Here is a 16,826-nt window from a genome sequence, read left to right on the forward strand (position 1 = left end):
GGATTAAAGCATTTATTGAAGTCACAGCCAGAACAAACTGAAACAAAGGATTTATTTTATTGATGGAGGAAATAAAAATGAAGATATACCAGTTTGCACAACAACTTACTTTGCCAGCATTACTTTTGTGCAAAATACAGTTTGAATTCCAAAGGAATCATAGAGAAATAGATAACCGTGCACTGACTTGACATAAAATTGACATACAGATGAGGCTTAGAACCACCGGACAATGCTAGGCTCTGCCGATCATTTTCACCGGTTCGAGCCAAATTCATGTATCAAAGTTTATGTAAAGTCGGTGCATTGGTATTGTCTTCATACTGCAACAATGTTTTCAAAAATAAATGACGTTTTGAGTGTGAAAAACAACGTTTTTAATTTGAAGCCGGCGACATTCTTTCAACTTCAAAACAATGTAACGTTAAGGATTCACAACAGAAATGTTGTATTCAGTCAGTGACCTTATATCACCAGTAAATATACAGTCAATGCATTTTGACTGCTCAGATAGAACGGTTGCAGTATAGAAAGGTTTAATACCTCGTGAAAGTTGGATATCGCAAAACATCAACTGGCATTATTCGTTACAAACTCGCCCGGGCTCGTGTGATATTAGTTGATATTTTGCTCATTATGAAACATATTGATAAATAAAATCAGTTCGTAAGGAGTTTAGATTAAAAAGTCCGGAAAATTGGTCGTAACAGTATTTTTTCTATAGAGGCACAACTCCATCAAAATCAATAAACCGGAACAAAACTCGAACTCTCATTTACAACTGCACACAAAAAAATCAGTTCAATATCAAAAGGCATTAAAAAGTCTGGAAAACTGGTTGTCGCGGAAGGACAAACGGCGATAAAAATCTTAAACATAAAACTGGTGATGTATGTCCATCATAGTTGAAATCAGTGCCTAAAGTTACACTAATGTGATTTGGAGCAAAATATTAATGCAACAATGGTCTATTCTTTCTACCACTGGTTGTTATAAACATGAACATATCGTAAACGTAGAGCACTAAGCAGCAGAAACAGGGAATCGAACCCGAGACCGTTGCCAATATACGCGGACATTTTATTCTAAACTGACATTAAAAGACCTAAGTCTACATTTTACGACCGTGGGGCACTTGAATGCCTTTCCTGACTATATGAGAATCATGTTTTGGTCCCTGCGGACAAAGCTTCAAACAATAGTGTACTTGTTTGTTAAGCGCATTACCTCAGTTACCTTATTAAGGATTTGGGCATTGATAGTAACATCCCAGGTAATGCCACATACAAACGTACTACTTTTGACCAAGATGAAATTCTAAACAACCATAAATCCTCATATCTTCTCTCAACATAGAAACAAAATGTGAGGACTTATCTTACGTGTATTGGATTCCCAAACTTCATAAGAATCCATACAAAGAAAGGTAAACAGCAGGATCTTCATCTTGCTCCTGGAAGGAGAGATCAATTTATCTTACAAAGATCTTGTTCACAGTGAAGGCTGGACGTCAAGCTAGTTACAATACCGCCTACTCTCGTAGTGGCATTAATCAATATGTGGATACTTCAAAATTTAAGATTTAATTCAAAACATAAAATCCCACAGCTTTTCGGAAATTAATTCTCTCCAAACTTTTGACCTCTCAACTCTTTACACTAGGTTACCACATGATAAATTGAAATCTCGTTTGAAAGCGCTTATTCGTAAATCTTTTGCTGTTTCAAAAAATTATATTGTTCTTGGCTACAAATCCACATATTTTTTTTCAAAAACATCGCAGAAGGGCATAGTGCGCTACATAGAAAAGCAGGTTTGCAATATGCTTGATTCCCACATTGATAGCATATTCGTCATATTTGAAGGAGCTATTTTTCAACAAGTTGGCATTCCAATGGGCACTAACTGTGCTCCTCTCCTAGCCGATTTGTTTTTATACTCATACGAGACTGAATTTCTTTAGAATCTCGTAAAGAATAAAAATTTAAAAGATGCTAAATCCTTTAACTTTACATACAGATATATGGTTGATATATTGTCCATCACATCAGCAACCTTTCTTTTGGTAAATTGTTACCGTCAATATATCCACCAGGGCTCGAGGTAAAGGAGACTACAGAAACAGCTTGTTCCGCATCGTTTTTGGACCTACATCTCGAATTTGACAACAGTAGTAATCTCGGCACTAAGATTTATGATAAAAGAGACGACTTTAGTTTTAGTATCATAAAGTGTTGTTACCTGTACAACAATATCCCTTCATCTTCTGTATATGGTATTTATATTTCACAATTGATTCGCTACGCTAGAGCAAGTACTTACTACTCTGATTTCCTTGAACGCCACAAATATCTATGTAACAGACTCCTGAATCGGATATGAGGAAATGCGTCTTAAAAGGTCTCTTACATACCAGATTTTTTTTTATATCAGTCCTTGGTTGAAAAATATTCATGTTCGTCTAAAACAACGAGCAATAAATATGCACCTATTATTCATCTACATCTATGCAAATCACAGTAAAAAAGAGTTAGGTTCATGTGTCTCGCTAGTTCTTAAACATAGCCATAACTTTTTATTGTTATTCATGTCGTTAAATAATAAAAAATTAACCGCATTTGCGTCACTTTTTTGTGCTATCAACCGCTTTAGACACATCAACCGCATTAAAAGCCACACATTCTCGGTCTAGGTGCTTTGATAAATTGTTGTTTATCTCTAAATTATATTACAAAATTTGAGAGATAAAGTTTCTATTTGTTGTTTTTACAAAGGAGATACAAATGAAAGTCATTTTTGTGTTTAGACTTGCCGGTTTACAAAAAAAAATTGTGAAAAGTTTAGAATTTTTTTTTTTACACTTTGAACTAGAAATTCTCTAGATCTACGAGAATTATTTCAATATTCGAATCATTGCTTATGAGAAAAGCCTAAAACGAGGGAATGGGACGCTCGAACAATTGAATCACAAAATCTTGGCTTTTTGTATCAGTGTGGTACAAATATTATACAGGTTAATACTGAAAAAGTATCTTCTTTGGCGACAAATTGATTCGGTAATGGAAGGTATAAAAGTACACGAAAATCATTATGAAGTTGATATGTGAGGTTACACGGTTGACCCTCCCAGCCCATGGACTATAATTTTTGTCTCTTAAATCCAACAATCCTTCGATCATCAGAAGGATTTGATATTGTACAGCTTCAGCTTAATCGGTTGTATAGGGTGTAAGCTTTTAAGTTTGGTCACCCATCAATTTCACAGGACGTAACTTGGCATATAAAGAACGAACAAGTATAACACTCTTTACATTTCAATACAGTTATCGAATTTATTATAGATACAAGTTAAACCACGACAATTGTCGGTGCAACACAACATCTACTTTAAGAAACTATAATGCCCAAAGATCTCATATCTTAGGTTAACACCAGCCGAGTACTAACAAGTACATGGCAGATCCAAATATTTGGAAAGGTGTAATTCCAGTGGGTTACAGGCTATTACTTTCTCATTCATTTTTTTGCCATAATTTTGCATCAAATTCACTGCAAATGCCCTGTTGAAAATGTAATATCTATGTTGAAAAAAATAATAAAATGGTTGGTCTTCAATGAATGTTGTTAAACCAACAGATAGATTTCACAAATCTGTCAAAACTTCTAGATTTAAGTTGATCGATCATGAAGTTATATTTTCTTTTTGGGCATACATAATACAACAATCGTTTTTTTTTTTTTTTTGTTTTCACGTAGTCGTCAATGTGTCAGTCTTCTGGTGGACTTGCTCTCTCACGTAGTCGTCAATGTGTCAGCCTTCTGTGGGACTTGTTGAAAAAAAATGAAGTTAATGATTTATTCAGGCTGAAATGTCCTCATATTGGGGACATATGTTAATTTTATTGTCTAGTGTTATCACTTTCATCCAAGTGACTTGTTCCATGTATAATTAATAAATGTATATCGTGTGATGATGTGGAAAATAAGATACATTTCAGTACGGCGCTTCATTGTTAATTGTTGATTCTAAACAGATAATGCCCCGCGCATGAAGATTTGTCTATTGACAGTTGGGCAACGCAATAAATAAACACTTTCCACTTCGCTGCTAAGTAGTTTTTAATCTCCCATAAACATATGAATGTGCATGAAGAAGAACACATAGTTTTTAATAAGTTTCTATAAGAAAATAAGATTGGTTTCACCATGCCGATTTGGATCAAATTCTGACCCATCACATAAGATGCTGTAAGAATTTTCAAATGAAAAATTTGTATTTTTCAAGATGTATACGGTTTGAATTGTTGGAAGCGTTTTTGAATTATTGTGCAAAAACTGGATAACTGGAACATCCTCCTCTTCTTATGAATAAATTTCAGTTACTCATAAGGGAAAATTGGAATTAAACAAATTAAGGGAACTTATCACTTTGAATGAATAACTTTTCCAAAGTACCATTATAATTGGTGAAATCATTCAAATTTATTTATTGCACGAAAGCTGAAATATCCCCTTTTATGAATAATTTTCAGCAACTCAAAAACGGAAAAATGGATTTAAAATGACATTATAAGGAGCTTTCTGAAAGTTTAAGCTGAATTTGTGCAAGCGTTTTGAGTTATCTTGCAATAATTGTTGGACGAATGGACAGACGAATGTAAATCAATATGCCCTACCCTAACTTCATTTAGTGGCACAAACAACACCAACCTCAGATACAGCGATTAATTTAGATAAAAACTAAAACACATTTTCTCCTGCGAACCTTGTACTGATCAATACTTGGGATACAATGTCATTCAATCTTCGCGTAACTCGGCTTAATCGATTTGTATTAATCAAATATATGGACAATGTGAATGGGAAGTATTAGATGTCCAGTGGATTGATGTTTTATACTGGGGTTTTCTATGTCAGCAAAATTAAAACAATACATGTACCACAAGAATTGCCACAGGCAGGAATATGTTCATGTATCATACTGATGAAGGTTGACAGCCTTTACATGAAAACTGGCTAGAAATAAACTCGATTGAAAGTGGATTATCGCCCTTTGCCAAAGTTAGCAAAGTGCGGCCGGTCGATAGCGTAAGGAAATTATAACAGAATCAGAAGAAACGAGTTTTGACGTCACCAGAGAGCTAAATGTAGCTCAAATCATAGAATACAAAAATGTTACAGCAATACCATGTTTTTGTAGGAATTTTAGTATTTTCTTTAGCATCAGGTGAGACATATTATTTGTATAAGTTACGTGTAGATACAGGTGTAATGTTATATTATACTTACACATTTCTAATAAATCTTACGACCTTGATAAGCTACATATTAATGTTAAATACAGAAATACGCAAAATGAGATAACAGTCTCGGGATATTAGTTATCTTTTTCTATTAAAAATGGAATACACTTGGTAGCTAATTAAATATGTCGTTTATTCACATTCCAAAGCCTTTCAAAATACTTCAACCATACATTCAACACTAAACTAGGACGAAATTACGACCATTTAAATACCGAGTTAAATTATATTTTTCTAAAGTGTTCGGAAGCATTTGGATGTGTCCGTACATGCTTTGTTTTATGCGAGCATAACATTGACAAGTGAAAAAAAGATAATCGACCTTTACCAATTAAAAATATACGATTTGTTATAAACGTGCTTTTTTTCCGGTGTCCTATCACCCCTTCTGTGTTGTTTGCATTAACGACTGAGGTAACCACTGACTTCGTTCATGACTGTACAACATTAAGTGTCAAACATCAACACAAAACGTACGTGTATAGTTTACCTAAATGATGTGCATTCTTCTTGAACAGTTTTCGTATCTACAGTACACAAGTTCCTATTAATTAGTGCATTGATAAGCTGTGTAGATGTATATTCACCAGAATGTTTGATGAGAACCTATTTGTAGCAGCGACATGGATTTACTACTATATTCCAGATATGAAAGTCTTTAAAATCGATTCACGGGAATGAAGTCTTTTCAGACGTATTATTTTTACTGAATCAGCAGACAAATTAGAGAATCTGTTGACAAATAAAAAAGTTTAATCAATGTACGATAATCATGCACTCTGTCGACCGATGTTAAACCTTGGAAATGTTTTATCGAGAGAGAGAACCATCAAACACAGCATACTTCGGTTCTTTCTTTTTCAAATAGACAATTTTGATTTATCAATAAAAATGTTGCTCACTCTCTGGTAGTTTGAATTAATAACATAATTCCTGACAGTTAAAATTGGTTATTTGTTTGCTCATGTGTTTTATCTATTTATTATTTTAAGATGGATATGTGTTCGATTATTTTTCGGAATTCGACAACTTTTTAATCAACAACCAATTTGAACATCTTCGATTCAAACATTTTCTCTCGTATGATATTATCGATTCACAGTATATTGTGTTTGGTGTTGTTTTGTATATTATATTGAAAATATCGAACAGTGAAAAACATTGTACATACCAGACTTACGCTATTATTGATCAGTTAATCTTTGTTATCGATCAGTATCGTCCAGATTGTGGTAAGTGACTGACTGTTTTGATTTTTCTTGCCTTGGATTTATTATGATACGTCTAAACTGAGAAAACGTATTTTGGACCTTTTTGGCACAACGATATCGTAATTAAAATTAAAACCGATCAAACCTTTTGTTATAACCATTGATGATAACCTAATGTAATTATCGCATTAAGGTTTTATCGAACTAATTATACAACGTATGGACACGCATAATTTTGTTATTTCTATGTCAGTAATATATGAAAATTTAAAAAAGAATGAATAAAAAGTTTATAAAATGATACATTTTTAATAAACACACATACACGCATGGATTATCGTTATCCTTGACAGTCGAAAACGTTTTTTATGCATGTGTATTTTTACCTACTTTTTTGTTGTTTCAGGTAAATTGGAAATCTTAACTGCAGACCCTAATGGCGACCCTGATGCTGACCGAACATTTTTAGTTGGTAGTAAGCTGGAGTTAACTTGTCGTTTCCCAACCTCAAAAAATGAATCGTCGCAAATGTTTTTTACTAGTTTCAACGCTAACATATCATCTGTGACTGAGAAGAGGGAATACACGGAAGGGTACAGTATACTGACTATATCTAAACCTAAAGTTACGACAGAAAATGAGGGATCATACACATGCAAATTTCTTTCTAATGAGAAAACCGTAGCCATCAAAATTTACAAAGGTAAAGTTTTAGTACATTATTTTTACGTACCAATCCATATAAATTCAGACACTGCCAATGGTAAATGAGCGTCCGTGCGAGACTCGCAAGAGTAGGCAAGGACGTTAAAAAAAACCCTTAGTAGTATGGTAAATGGTTCATGGTGCAGAAAACCCCACCGAACAAAAGAATTTTTTGGGACTACATGCAACACATCTTCACGTATTTGAAAGAAGTCCACAGAACGACTTGTACTTCAGAGAAAATTATACATTCATCTACCACATAAATCGATAATATCATGAACGATGACTCTTGTAGAGAGCTAATTTCATGTACAAGCTATACAATTTATATTTCAAAAGTGCAATGACGAACTAAGATTGGCTATGTGGTCTGTAATTGTTTATAAAAAGAAATAGAAGTGAATATGGTGGGTTGTTAACTTACATCCTGTCGAATTTTTGTAATCAAATCAATAAATCTTGATGACAGTAGCTTCAGTCTCTAACACACGATGGCAGTTAAATATAGTTCACATTCCTGAAATTTCCACGTTTAAAACATAGGTAATTTCTATGGTGGCAGAATATGGACATGCGACAACATCTTTTTATGTCGTTCCCTCAACATAATATATTGTACCCTGAAGATAATATGTAGTTCTCACAAGAATGTTATCTTGTTCCCTCAAAACATTTTTGTTCCCACAAGAAAGTTATACTTGTTCCATCAAGACATTATATCGTTCCCTCAAAATAATACATAATCCCCACAGGATAATATACCGCTCACTCAAGGGGATATGTCGTTCTCACAAGATATTACGTAACTATATAACTACCTTTTGTGAACGACATATCATTTGAGGGAACGGCATAGTATCTTGAGTGAACAACATAATATATTGAGGGAACAAGATAACTTTCTTGTGGGAGCTACATAACTTGAGGGAACGATATAAATACCTTGTATGAAAGACTTGTGTGTTTAATTGTGTAATATTTTTTCCACGATGGCCTTATTTTAAACCCGCCGCAATTTTTGCACTTGTCCTCTGTATGTCTTGTTTCTTTTTCACCTTAAATTATTTTTTATGTTAATTGAGTATAAAGGGGCAACTCTTTCGCTGTACCTGTGCGTAATGGTGATTTGGGGCCAGCTGCAGCTTTCCCTGTGGTATGAGGATTCCTTCGTCATTCATTGAAGACCAATGGGTGGCCTTGGATTGACACTTTCATCCCGGTGGGGTTGTTGTCTCTTTGACAAATACACCATACCTATTCTCGTTATATTATTTGCATTTTCACGCAGTTATATTGTCTACATTCCTGCCTCGCTAAATACTTTACCCCTGACCTTTATGTAAATTAGTACATCGTAGCGCCGGTTCTTGGAATTAAAACGAGTAATGCTTGTGAAAACCTTAGAAAATATGACCTTTCAGAGTGATACGCTGTAAGATATTGTAATTCATATCGTTAATCATAACATAACAGTATTTTAGCCTAATTAGCCTAACAGTAGTTTAAACTTATAGTGAAGATGATACAATTAAAGTTTACCATATTTCAGATACCAAAGAAAAAGATCAGAAACGTTTCAAGGAGTACTCTAGTAACTACGTAACTGGGGATTCATTTACTTTAGAATGTCCTATATTAGACTCACTGATGTCAACTGTTGTGTGGAGAAGAGATGTCAGCCCCGCCCTCTCTACAATAGGGGATAGGATGTCTACTGAGAATGTCGGCAAATTAACAAAAAATGGCAGAATCATATTAACAAATCTCGATACAGGGGACAGAGGTCACTATATTTGCGAAGCAAAATGGTATTCTGGAAACGCCACATTTAAACATTTAGTAAGAGTCAAAAGTAGGTATTTTAATTGTTTTACTGAATATAACCGATCCTCTTAAAAAAGTGATGTTTGAATGTTTTATATGCTTTATATATGTTGTATAAAAGTTGCAATTTTGTACGTATTTTAACACGTACAAAATTAATGTACACGTTGCAACTTGTATGCCACTAAAAATAAGTTACAACCTGTACAATAATTTCTGTACATGGTACATGTTTCAACTTGTACAACCTTTATCATGAAATCAATTGCAACTTGTACAAACCTTTAATCTAGACATTTTAGTATCAAAATTTATATAAAAATATAAATACAGAATGCAAATGTGTGAAATTGGTTTAATTAACAAACACAAACAAAATTAAAACAAATTGATGAAAAATCATAAATATTCACAAATATCAATAATACTTGTTCTACTTATAACTGAGGATGCATGGCATTTACACCTCTCTCTCTCTTACAATGACAATACAAAGACCCTTGCCCACCACTCACTGACATCTTACTAACAACCTCTCTCACATTACACTCAACATTAGGAACTTCAACCACATACAATTTCACATCTTCTGTAACTTTGGTCTGTGATCTACTGATGCACCAAAATATGTCCTACTCTAGTTCGTACTTTGTAACTTCCATATTCATACACATTCATTTAATAATAGAACACCTCGAATGTTTCTCTGATCAGTTGATCTTTGTCAACTGATGGAATTGGGATGATGACGTTTACCACCAGCACCTAACATACATTTAAATGTAAGTGTTTGTAAGAATCAGGCAAAATGAAAAAAAAATCAGAAACATGCATGTAAAAAAACACCATTCTGACAATGTAATATCAGTCAAGTATACTTTCTGTATTTGAAAAAACCATTATTTGATCTTGTCTGTTTTCCTTGATTCTGATGGTGAAAATTGTCAAATTATACTATCAAAATGATGTTTTTTTTTCATACCATGTTTCACCCAATGCTTGATTCTTACAGGGACTGACACTTAATTAACTGCTTGCGCTTGTTGCACGTTTCCTCTTCTGCGCGATGTTTTGGTTACTGATACTTGATATGAAAACTAAAACATGGCCGATATGCTGTACTATATGTTAATATGATTGACCAAAAACCTATAACAGGACCAATATGAAATTACATATTTATTGACAATTTTATTAACCAACTCAACTAGATGATTTATAGAACAGTTGTTTTCGTGTTTTACCTAGAACATGTAGGTTTATTTGCATTAATCAGTCGTAAATATCCTTTTTGTATAAAATGGAAGATTTTCTTGTGTTTCTGCAGCTTTTAGTCCTGGTGATCAAAGTTCATGAAATCCAATTCTAACTAAAAATGGCGGTGTCAAACGAACGGAAGTTATGATGCCGTATTGGCCTAGATTTGATCCATATTGGCCCCGTATAGATGCCGGGTTTGAATTCATATCAATTGGTCCATTTTTGAATATTTTAACGTATTTTTGGTAGTTGGCTAATTATAACAGTTAACGGATATGATGATTAACTACAGTTATGGTAATCCTATTTTTACAGGTAACCTTGCACCACTGTGGCCTGCTATTGGTATTATTGTAGAAATAGTCATCCTAGTTTTAATAATATTATTATGCAAAGACCGTAAAAAGGGTGACGATGACACAGCACCATTGTAAGTTCTGATATTGAACATTATTAAGTATATGAAGAAAATGGTATGAAACAGCATTTTTTTAAGTCGCTAATATTGTTAGCGACTTCTTACACTCGTAATTTCAGTACTTTATATTCGCATATGATTTGCATAATTATATATTTATACTCCACATAATGATTTGTGCCGTGTTTACCGCCATAGCGTCATAATTCAAGCTTCATACGAGATAAAAATTTACCTCTTGAATATCATACACGCGTGTTTTACGTGTGTTTCTTGCTTAATTGTACGAGAACGTTACCCAGTTTCCGATTCAGTCACAGGGACTCGTTACAAGACTATATAGGTCATATACACTATCAGAGCCCCGATATCTATGAATATTCATTGTCAGTTGATTAATCTGGTTCCTAATCTAGTTCCTTGGTCAATATCATAAGTGATCCAAAGATCGCTGCAACGTACCTCTTTTGGGTGTGTGTGTGTTTTTTTTTCTTTTTTGCTTATACGAGAACAGGAAGTTTACATTAAAAGATGAAATGGTCGGTTACCATTGAATTAATGTAATATTACCCAGCTTCCGATTCAAACACGGGCTCGTTACAATTGACTATATAGGTCATATATTTTACCAGACCCCAATATATATAGCCATTGCCAGTTGTGTAATCTGGTTCCGGGTAATTGAAGACATTCGGCTCATCACGGTTACGAAAGTGTACGCAATCCTATCAAGGGAACCAAGATTTTAGTGGAAGTTACCCGATTTTCGAGCATATCACATTCTTGCCATTTCGGATGTTGAAAGTAAGCCGAAATCAGTGACAGAGAATATTATCGATAAGCGACTTTGAAGACTTCAGTCTTTGATTTTAAACAGCATAAACAAACAAAATTAAGAATAAAACTTCGTATTTAGATATGATTTGTGTATTTTTCACTTTTAGCTTTGAGAATGGTACATATATAAAACTGATCATTAAACCAGGCCATTATGAATTTTATTTGCTAAAGCTTTGTATAAAAACGTCAGTTCTTCAGAGAAATTCGGAAAAGAAATTGGAAAACTCACGGAGCACTACGATTAATTTTATTTATGACATTTTTCAAATTTTGAATGAATTGACTGTCCTAGGCAATGAAACCTTTTGTCAACTACAGAAACTTTACTCTTAACAGGCCCGTAGCCAGAACTTTTTATAGGTTCGGAGGGGGCTTATTTGGACCAATATTCTTAGACTTTAATAGTGCTTAAATAATTTCTTTTTAACAGTTTAAAGCTGTTTTGTATCCAAGGTAGGGGTCGTCGTAACTCCCTGACCCCCTCTCACCCTGCTACCATTTACTGTAACTACTAGTTGATAGTGGAGAAAAGTCCCACTAAGTCAACATAGAGCACCTATCTGTCGAGCTTCCATGTACAGATCTAATAAGTAACATATATATACATTGAAGTACCAATGTTTAATTTTGACCATCCTTATCATTTCAGGTCTTCAGCTCCAGCTTCTACCTCAGGTAATAAAGAAAAGGGAAATAAACGAAAGTATGCAACATCGTCAACTTAGGTTATCAATAGTTACCAAAACATACAGTATTGATGGGAGGGTTAGTCAGGGGAGATAATTGCACTTTTTCTTAATTTATTGTTACCACTAATAGTGTTGGTGGATGACTAGTACCACCATATCTTTTGCATAAAATACGTTCCCCAGTGAATGACGTTTTAACTGTTCAACTCAGTTAGCTACACGTGTGGCAGCATTGATATTATTCTATTCCTCTGTTTTACAAAAGTCTCACAGAGAGCGAACAAAAACTGTTGATTGTAGTTATCTTCCGCTCTCTGAAGAGAGAGTATCAATCATATCAAGCAAACGCTGTTGTTTTGGAGTCTGTGGTTCAAGTGATTATTGGATATTTTTATTGAGCGGTATTTTATGCAACAATTTGTGCGAATACTGTATCATCTGTTATGTCTATTGATTTACCTCGTACAAGTGTAGTTAAAACGATGGATTCATTTACTTTTTTGTAGATAATTTTTATTTGATGAACATAATCCGGATAGAAGGGCTTAAATATCTTATTATTGAAGTAATTGTTATTGTTGATTATTGCATTGTATTTTCCATACTGGCCCATGACGAGACGTCCATATCAAGAGCTCGAGGGCTTATATTGGTCGAGGATTGATGCTGGGAACGATATGGAACAATGCAATGTTATAATCTTTTTACCACATACTTGAATCATTAGAAAAATGTAGATGACTAATTCAAGTCGTATTTGAATGTAATTTCTTCACTTATAAACAACTTATTTGATTTGTAAACAGCGTGACTGTCTTTACCAATAGCAAGTTAGCAGCCGGTGCTGATGTCGGCTTACATCTTCCGACGTTACTGAAGGCCTAAAGTGGTAAAAATATATGATATGTATAGACACTATATTGGCATCCTAAAAAGTGAATTTTTCGCTTCAATTGGATTCTTTTGGAAATTAAAAATATTTCCTGATGAATAATTGATTTTACATTGTTAGTACCACAATTCTACCTGGCACATTCTACCGAGTTATCAAAACTGATGTAGTCAATTGATTTTTAAAGCTATACTTATTTTAAACGAATTATTACATTGTCAGATGTCATTGGTGAGAAGTTCCAAGGTGATACAAGATATGAACTTAATACAAATATGCAAGTGTAAATAGGTCATGTAACACGAGTTTGTATAGTGTGCTATAGTAATTTAATGTTACTTAATAATGCATATCAATTCATGTATGAATTCATTAAATAATGCATAATATCACCTAGCAGTAACCGAGTCACGTGTTCTTCTATACTTTGGTTCTCTATTTCAGTTGAGGTTTTATTGGTTTCACCATGATATTCGCTGTTTATTTGTTTAACCTTCCAATTTTTGAGTTATTGAGGATTGTTTTATTATTAATGAAAAATGAAAGGTTTTGAGGTTGTCGTATTTTGATGTGTCGTTGAAGTGTATGATTGCTTGAGAGATGTGAACTTTATGTATTTATAAAACCTGAATAAGTTGTGGACGCTCATCTTCGTTATTGCTTTATTGTTAGATATATATGATTTTAGTGTTATGCATTCACCCTAGGATGTGATTTTTTAACATGAAGAATGTCTTTTTTATCTTTCGTGAATAAAATAGATTTTATATACATGGGCATTTTGTAGTATTTTTGTTGATTATAACTTGACCTTAGTACTGTAATGGCTTAACAACGACCTTATTTAATTATTAATCTATATCAATATTTGATGTTTTTTATGTGTTTATTATGAGTGCCACTTTTGAAGAGTTGCACAGGAACCAGTCATTCAGTATGGTTTCCAACAAATGAAAAGGAGGAAAGAGACTAAGGTTATCTCTGTAGCTTTGCAAATTTTCGGTACGCTGAAGTTTCAGTTGAACGAGGCGTTATCAGTCTATATAATATCAGCTTGCTAAGATTCCCTTGAGTTTGTGAGGAAATGGCACTCAGACTGAAATTATTTTCAGGGTTGTGATTTGTTACAAAATACAAAGAAATACTGAAACATCATTATATATAATAGGACAGTTCAGATCGAAATCCAAATACATGGTCTAAACATACCGAGATGAACGATCGATATACAAATTATAGCGAACAGAATCAAATACGATTACATACAAAATTACAGCTCCGGTGTTTTGAACTCCCACAAAAAACTGGAATAGTAATCAAGGGAACCAAGGTTATAGCGGTAATCGAAAGAATGTAATCCAGGGACAAAGAACAAACATGGAAAACAGACATACACAACAAAGAACATAAAGTAACTAAAATCATACATACAAAGTAACAAAAATAAATGAGGAACTCAAAGGGCATGAACATTTATGAACAATTACTATTACTTTGACATAAATCAACAATATCATACTAAAATACATATTTAAATAAGAGAAGTTTAATTTGTTGCTTTATGATGTATACGTAATATGCTTATTACATGTACAATAAACAGATTAAAGATATTGTATGTGAAATATCTCACCCGAAGAAAGAACACTTTAAAACTATAAGTCAAGTCTGACGATTGATAATTTACTATAGGAGATTTGCTACCAATCATAACAAGTACTATCTTTAAAAACAGATAGCCGACGCGGTACAATTTTCTTCTTTCTACTTAGAATATTCTACATTTCATTCAGGAAATAACACATGGCACGCAATTTCGATACAGTTATTTCGAACGCCACTAAGTTATCAGTATTTGGCCAATCGGGAAACAGAAATCAGGTGAATTGCTTTTCCATGGAAGCTCGTCTTGAAGGTCAAAGGGTAAAAAGCGAAAATATACCGACTGTTTCGGAAAAAAGCCAATTCAAATTGAGGTCTAAAATATATGAAAACACTTAGATACAGTTTAACTACAACAGATTATTCCCGACAAGTAGAAACAATTTTTTTTAAATAGTTTGTATTTTTCTAAATTCGTTTGGACGCTTTTAAATTTCTTATGTAAATTTTTGCATCCATTAATAACTTTAAGTCTCTTTCGCACCAAAACATTACTATACAGTTTATCATATTCTAACAAAAACTAAGACCGAATTTAAAAAACCTACAAACGATTTAAACTAGCTCTTTAGAATCACTCACTTGGCTTGAAAGGCCAAATTATAATTTTTGTAAAAGCGGCCATGTCTTTTCCTGGATAAAAATTCCTAACGCTCATGCCTAACACCGTGTCTAACCACTAATGCAGGTTTTACGGTTCACCTAACACCGTGTCTAACCACTAACACAGATTTTACGGTTCGACTAAAACCGTGTCTAACCACTAACGCAGGTTTTACGGTTCGCCTAACACCGTGTCTAACCACTAAGGCAGGTTTTACGGTTCCAATGCCGGATTCACGGTTTTTCTAACGCCATTGCTTGTTAAATTACGGTCATTTCCTGAGAAGTGGGTAGCCTAAGTCAATTGTTTTGATATGAATCAATATATATACGTCTCAGAATGTTACGAATCTATTCACTACACTGCTCCATCGGATCAAATTGATACAGAGAAGATAAGGTAAACTTGTAGAAGGGTCTGAAAATTACCAACAATGTTAGAACTGTCAAATTTGCTATGCAGATTTTTGGTCGTTCCCTCCGCAAGACTCGATCTCATACCACTGTGACATCTATGGCAACACCGCCTGCACAAAGTCCAGTACTCTAGATCACTCGGCCAGCTAGGCTAAATAAAATATAGCTTCCGCTGGCCGGGTTATTACTACTCGTAGAATTAATCTAGGGCTGTAACTTAGTACACGATGTATGGTAGTAAGGGACAGTTCATCAAGGTGTAATTATGTAGGATAGAGGATCGTTGGGAATTGCAAAATTGCAAAACCGTCAAACCCGGCGTTAAATCAATAAATTATATCGTACTTTTCCAAAAAAAGAGAGCATTTGGGAAATTTGAGCTCTGCAGACTAAAAGATGACAAAAGGAGTACCCAAGATGCAATTGACGGTCACGAAAGACCGTTTTGATGTGATAAAGCTAAAAATTCATTTTTTACATGTGCTTTCTTCAAATGATTGAGAAAACTCTACACCTTTAACTCTGAATACAAGCAACTGCTTTTAGCAACGAATCCTCATATTGCTATATAGATTAACTAAATTGTCATTCATATCAGAGCAATTTGCTTAGGCTACCTACTTATTTTCTCGGGAAACAAACGTAAATTAACAAACACCGGTGTTAGATAAACCATGAATCCGGCGTTGGAACCGTAAAACCTGTGTTAGGGGTTAGATAAGATGCCTAAGGAGCAACCACATTAAATTTCATTGAATTCTGTCCGTTAGTTTATGAAGAGCCAATTTTTGAAAGTAGCGAAAGAACGTTGTAAAAGGGCAATAAATACTCTAACATGGCTAAACAGATTCGCGCGAAAATTAAACAACACAAACATTTCATCATGCTGAACACTCTAACCCGTTTTAGAATTTGGCAAAACCTAATTTTAGCAACTGTTGTCTGATCCCTATGTTTTATCATTAGAAACAGCAACCATTTTTTTCACAGATCAAATAT

General features: G+C 33.9%; 1 protein-coding gene across 1 annotated transcript; it reads left to right on the forward strand.

The window, feature by feature from the left end:
• The first annotated feature begins 4,894 nt into the window (after positions 1-4,894).
• LOC148623100 (neuroplastin-like) lies at positions 4,895-13,916 on the forward strand. Its single transcript, XM_088573631.1, has 5 exons — positions 4,895-5,227; positions 6,921-7,217; positions 8,772-9,074; positions 10,622-10,736; positions 12,214-13,916. Exons 1-5 carry the CDS (start codon positions 5,173-5,175, stop codon positions 12,287-12,289), a joined length of 846 nt encoding a protein of 281 aa, XP_088429757.1. The 5' UTR covers positions 4,895-5,172; the 3' UTR covers positions 12,290-13,916.
• The last annotated feature ends 2,910 nt before the right edge of the window (positions 13,917-16,826 follow it).

This window comes from Perna viridis, chromosome 3 (genome assembly GCF_037379345.1).
Source record: "Perna viridis isolate PV_CMFRI_1.1 ecotype Kerala chromosome 3, ASM3737934v1, whole genome shotgun sequence".
NCBI lineage: Eukaryota > Metazoa > Mollusca > Bivalvia > Mytilida > Mytilidae > Perna > Perna viridis.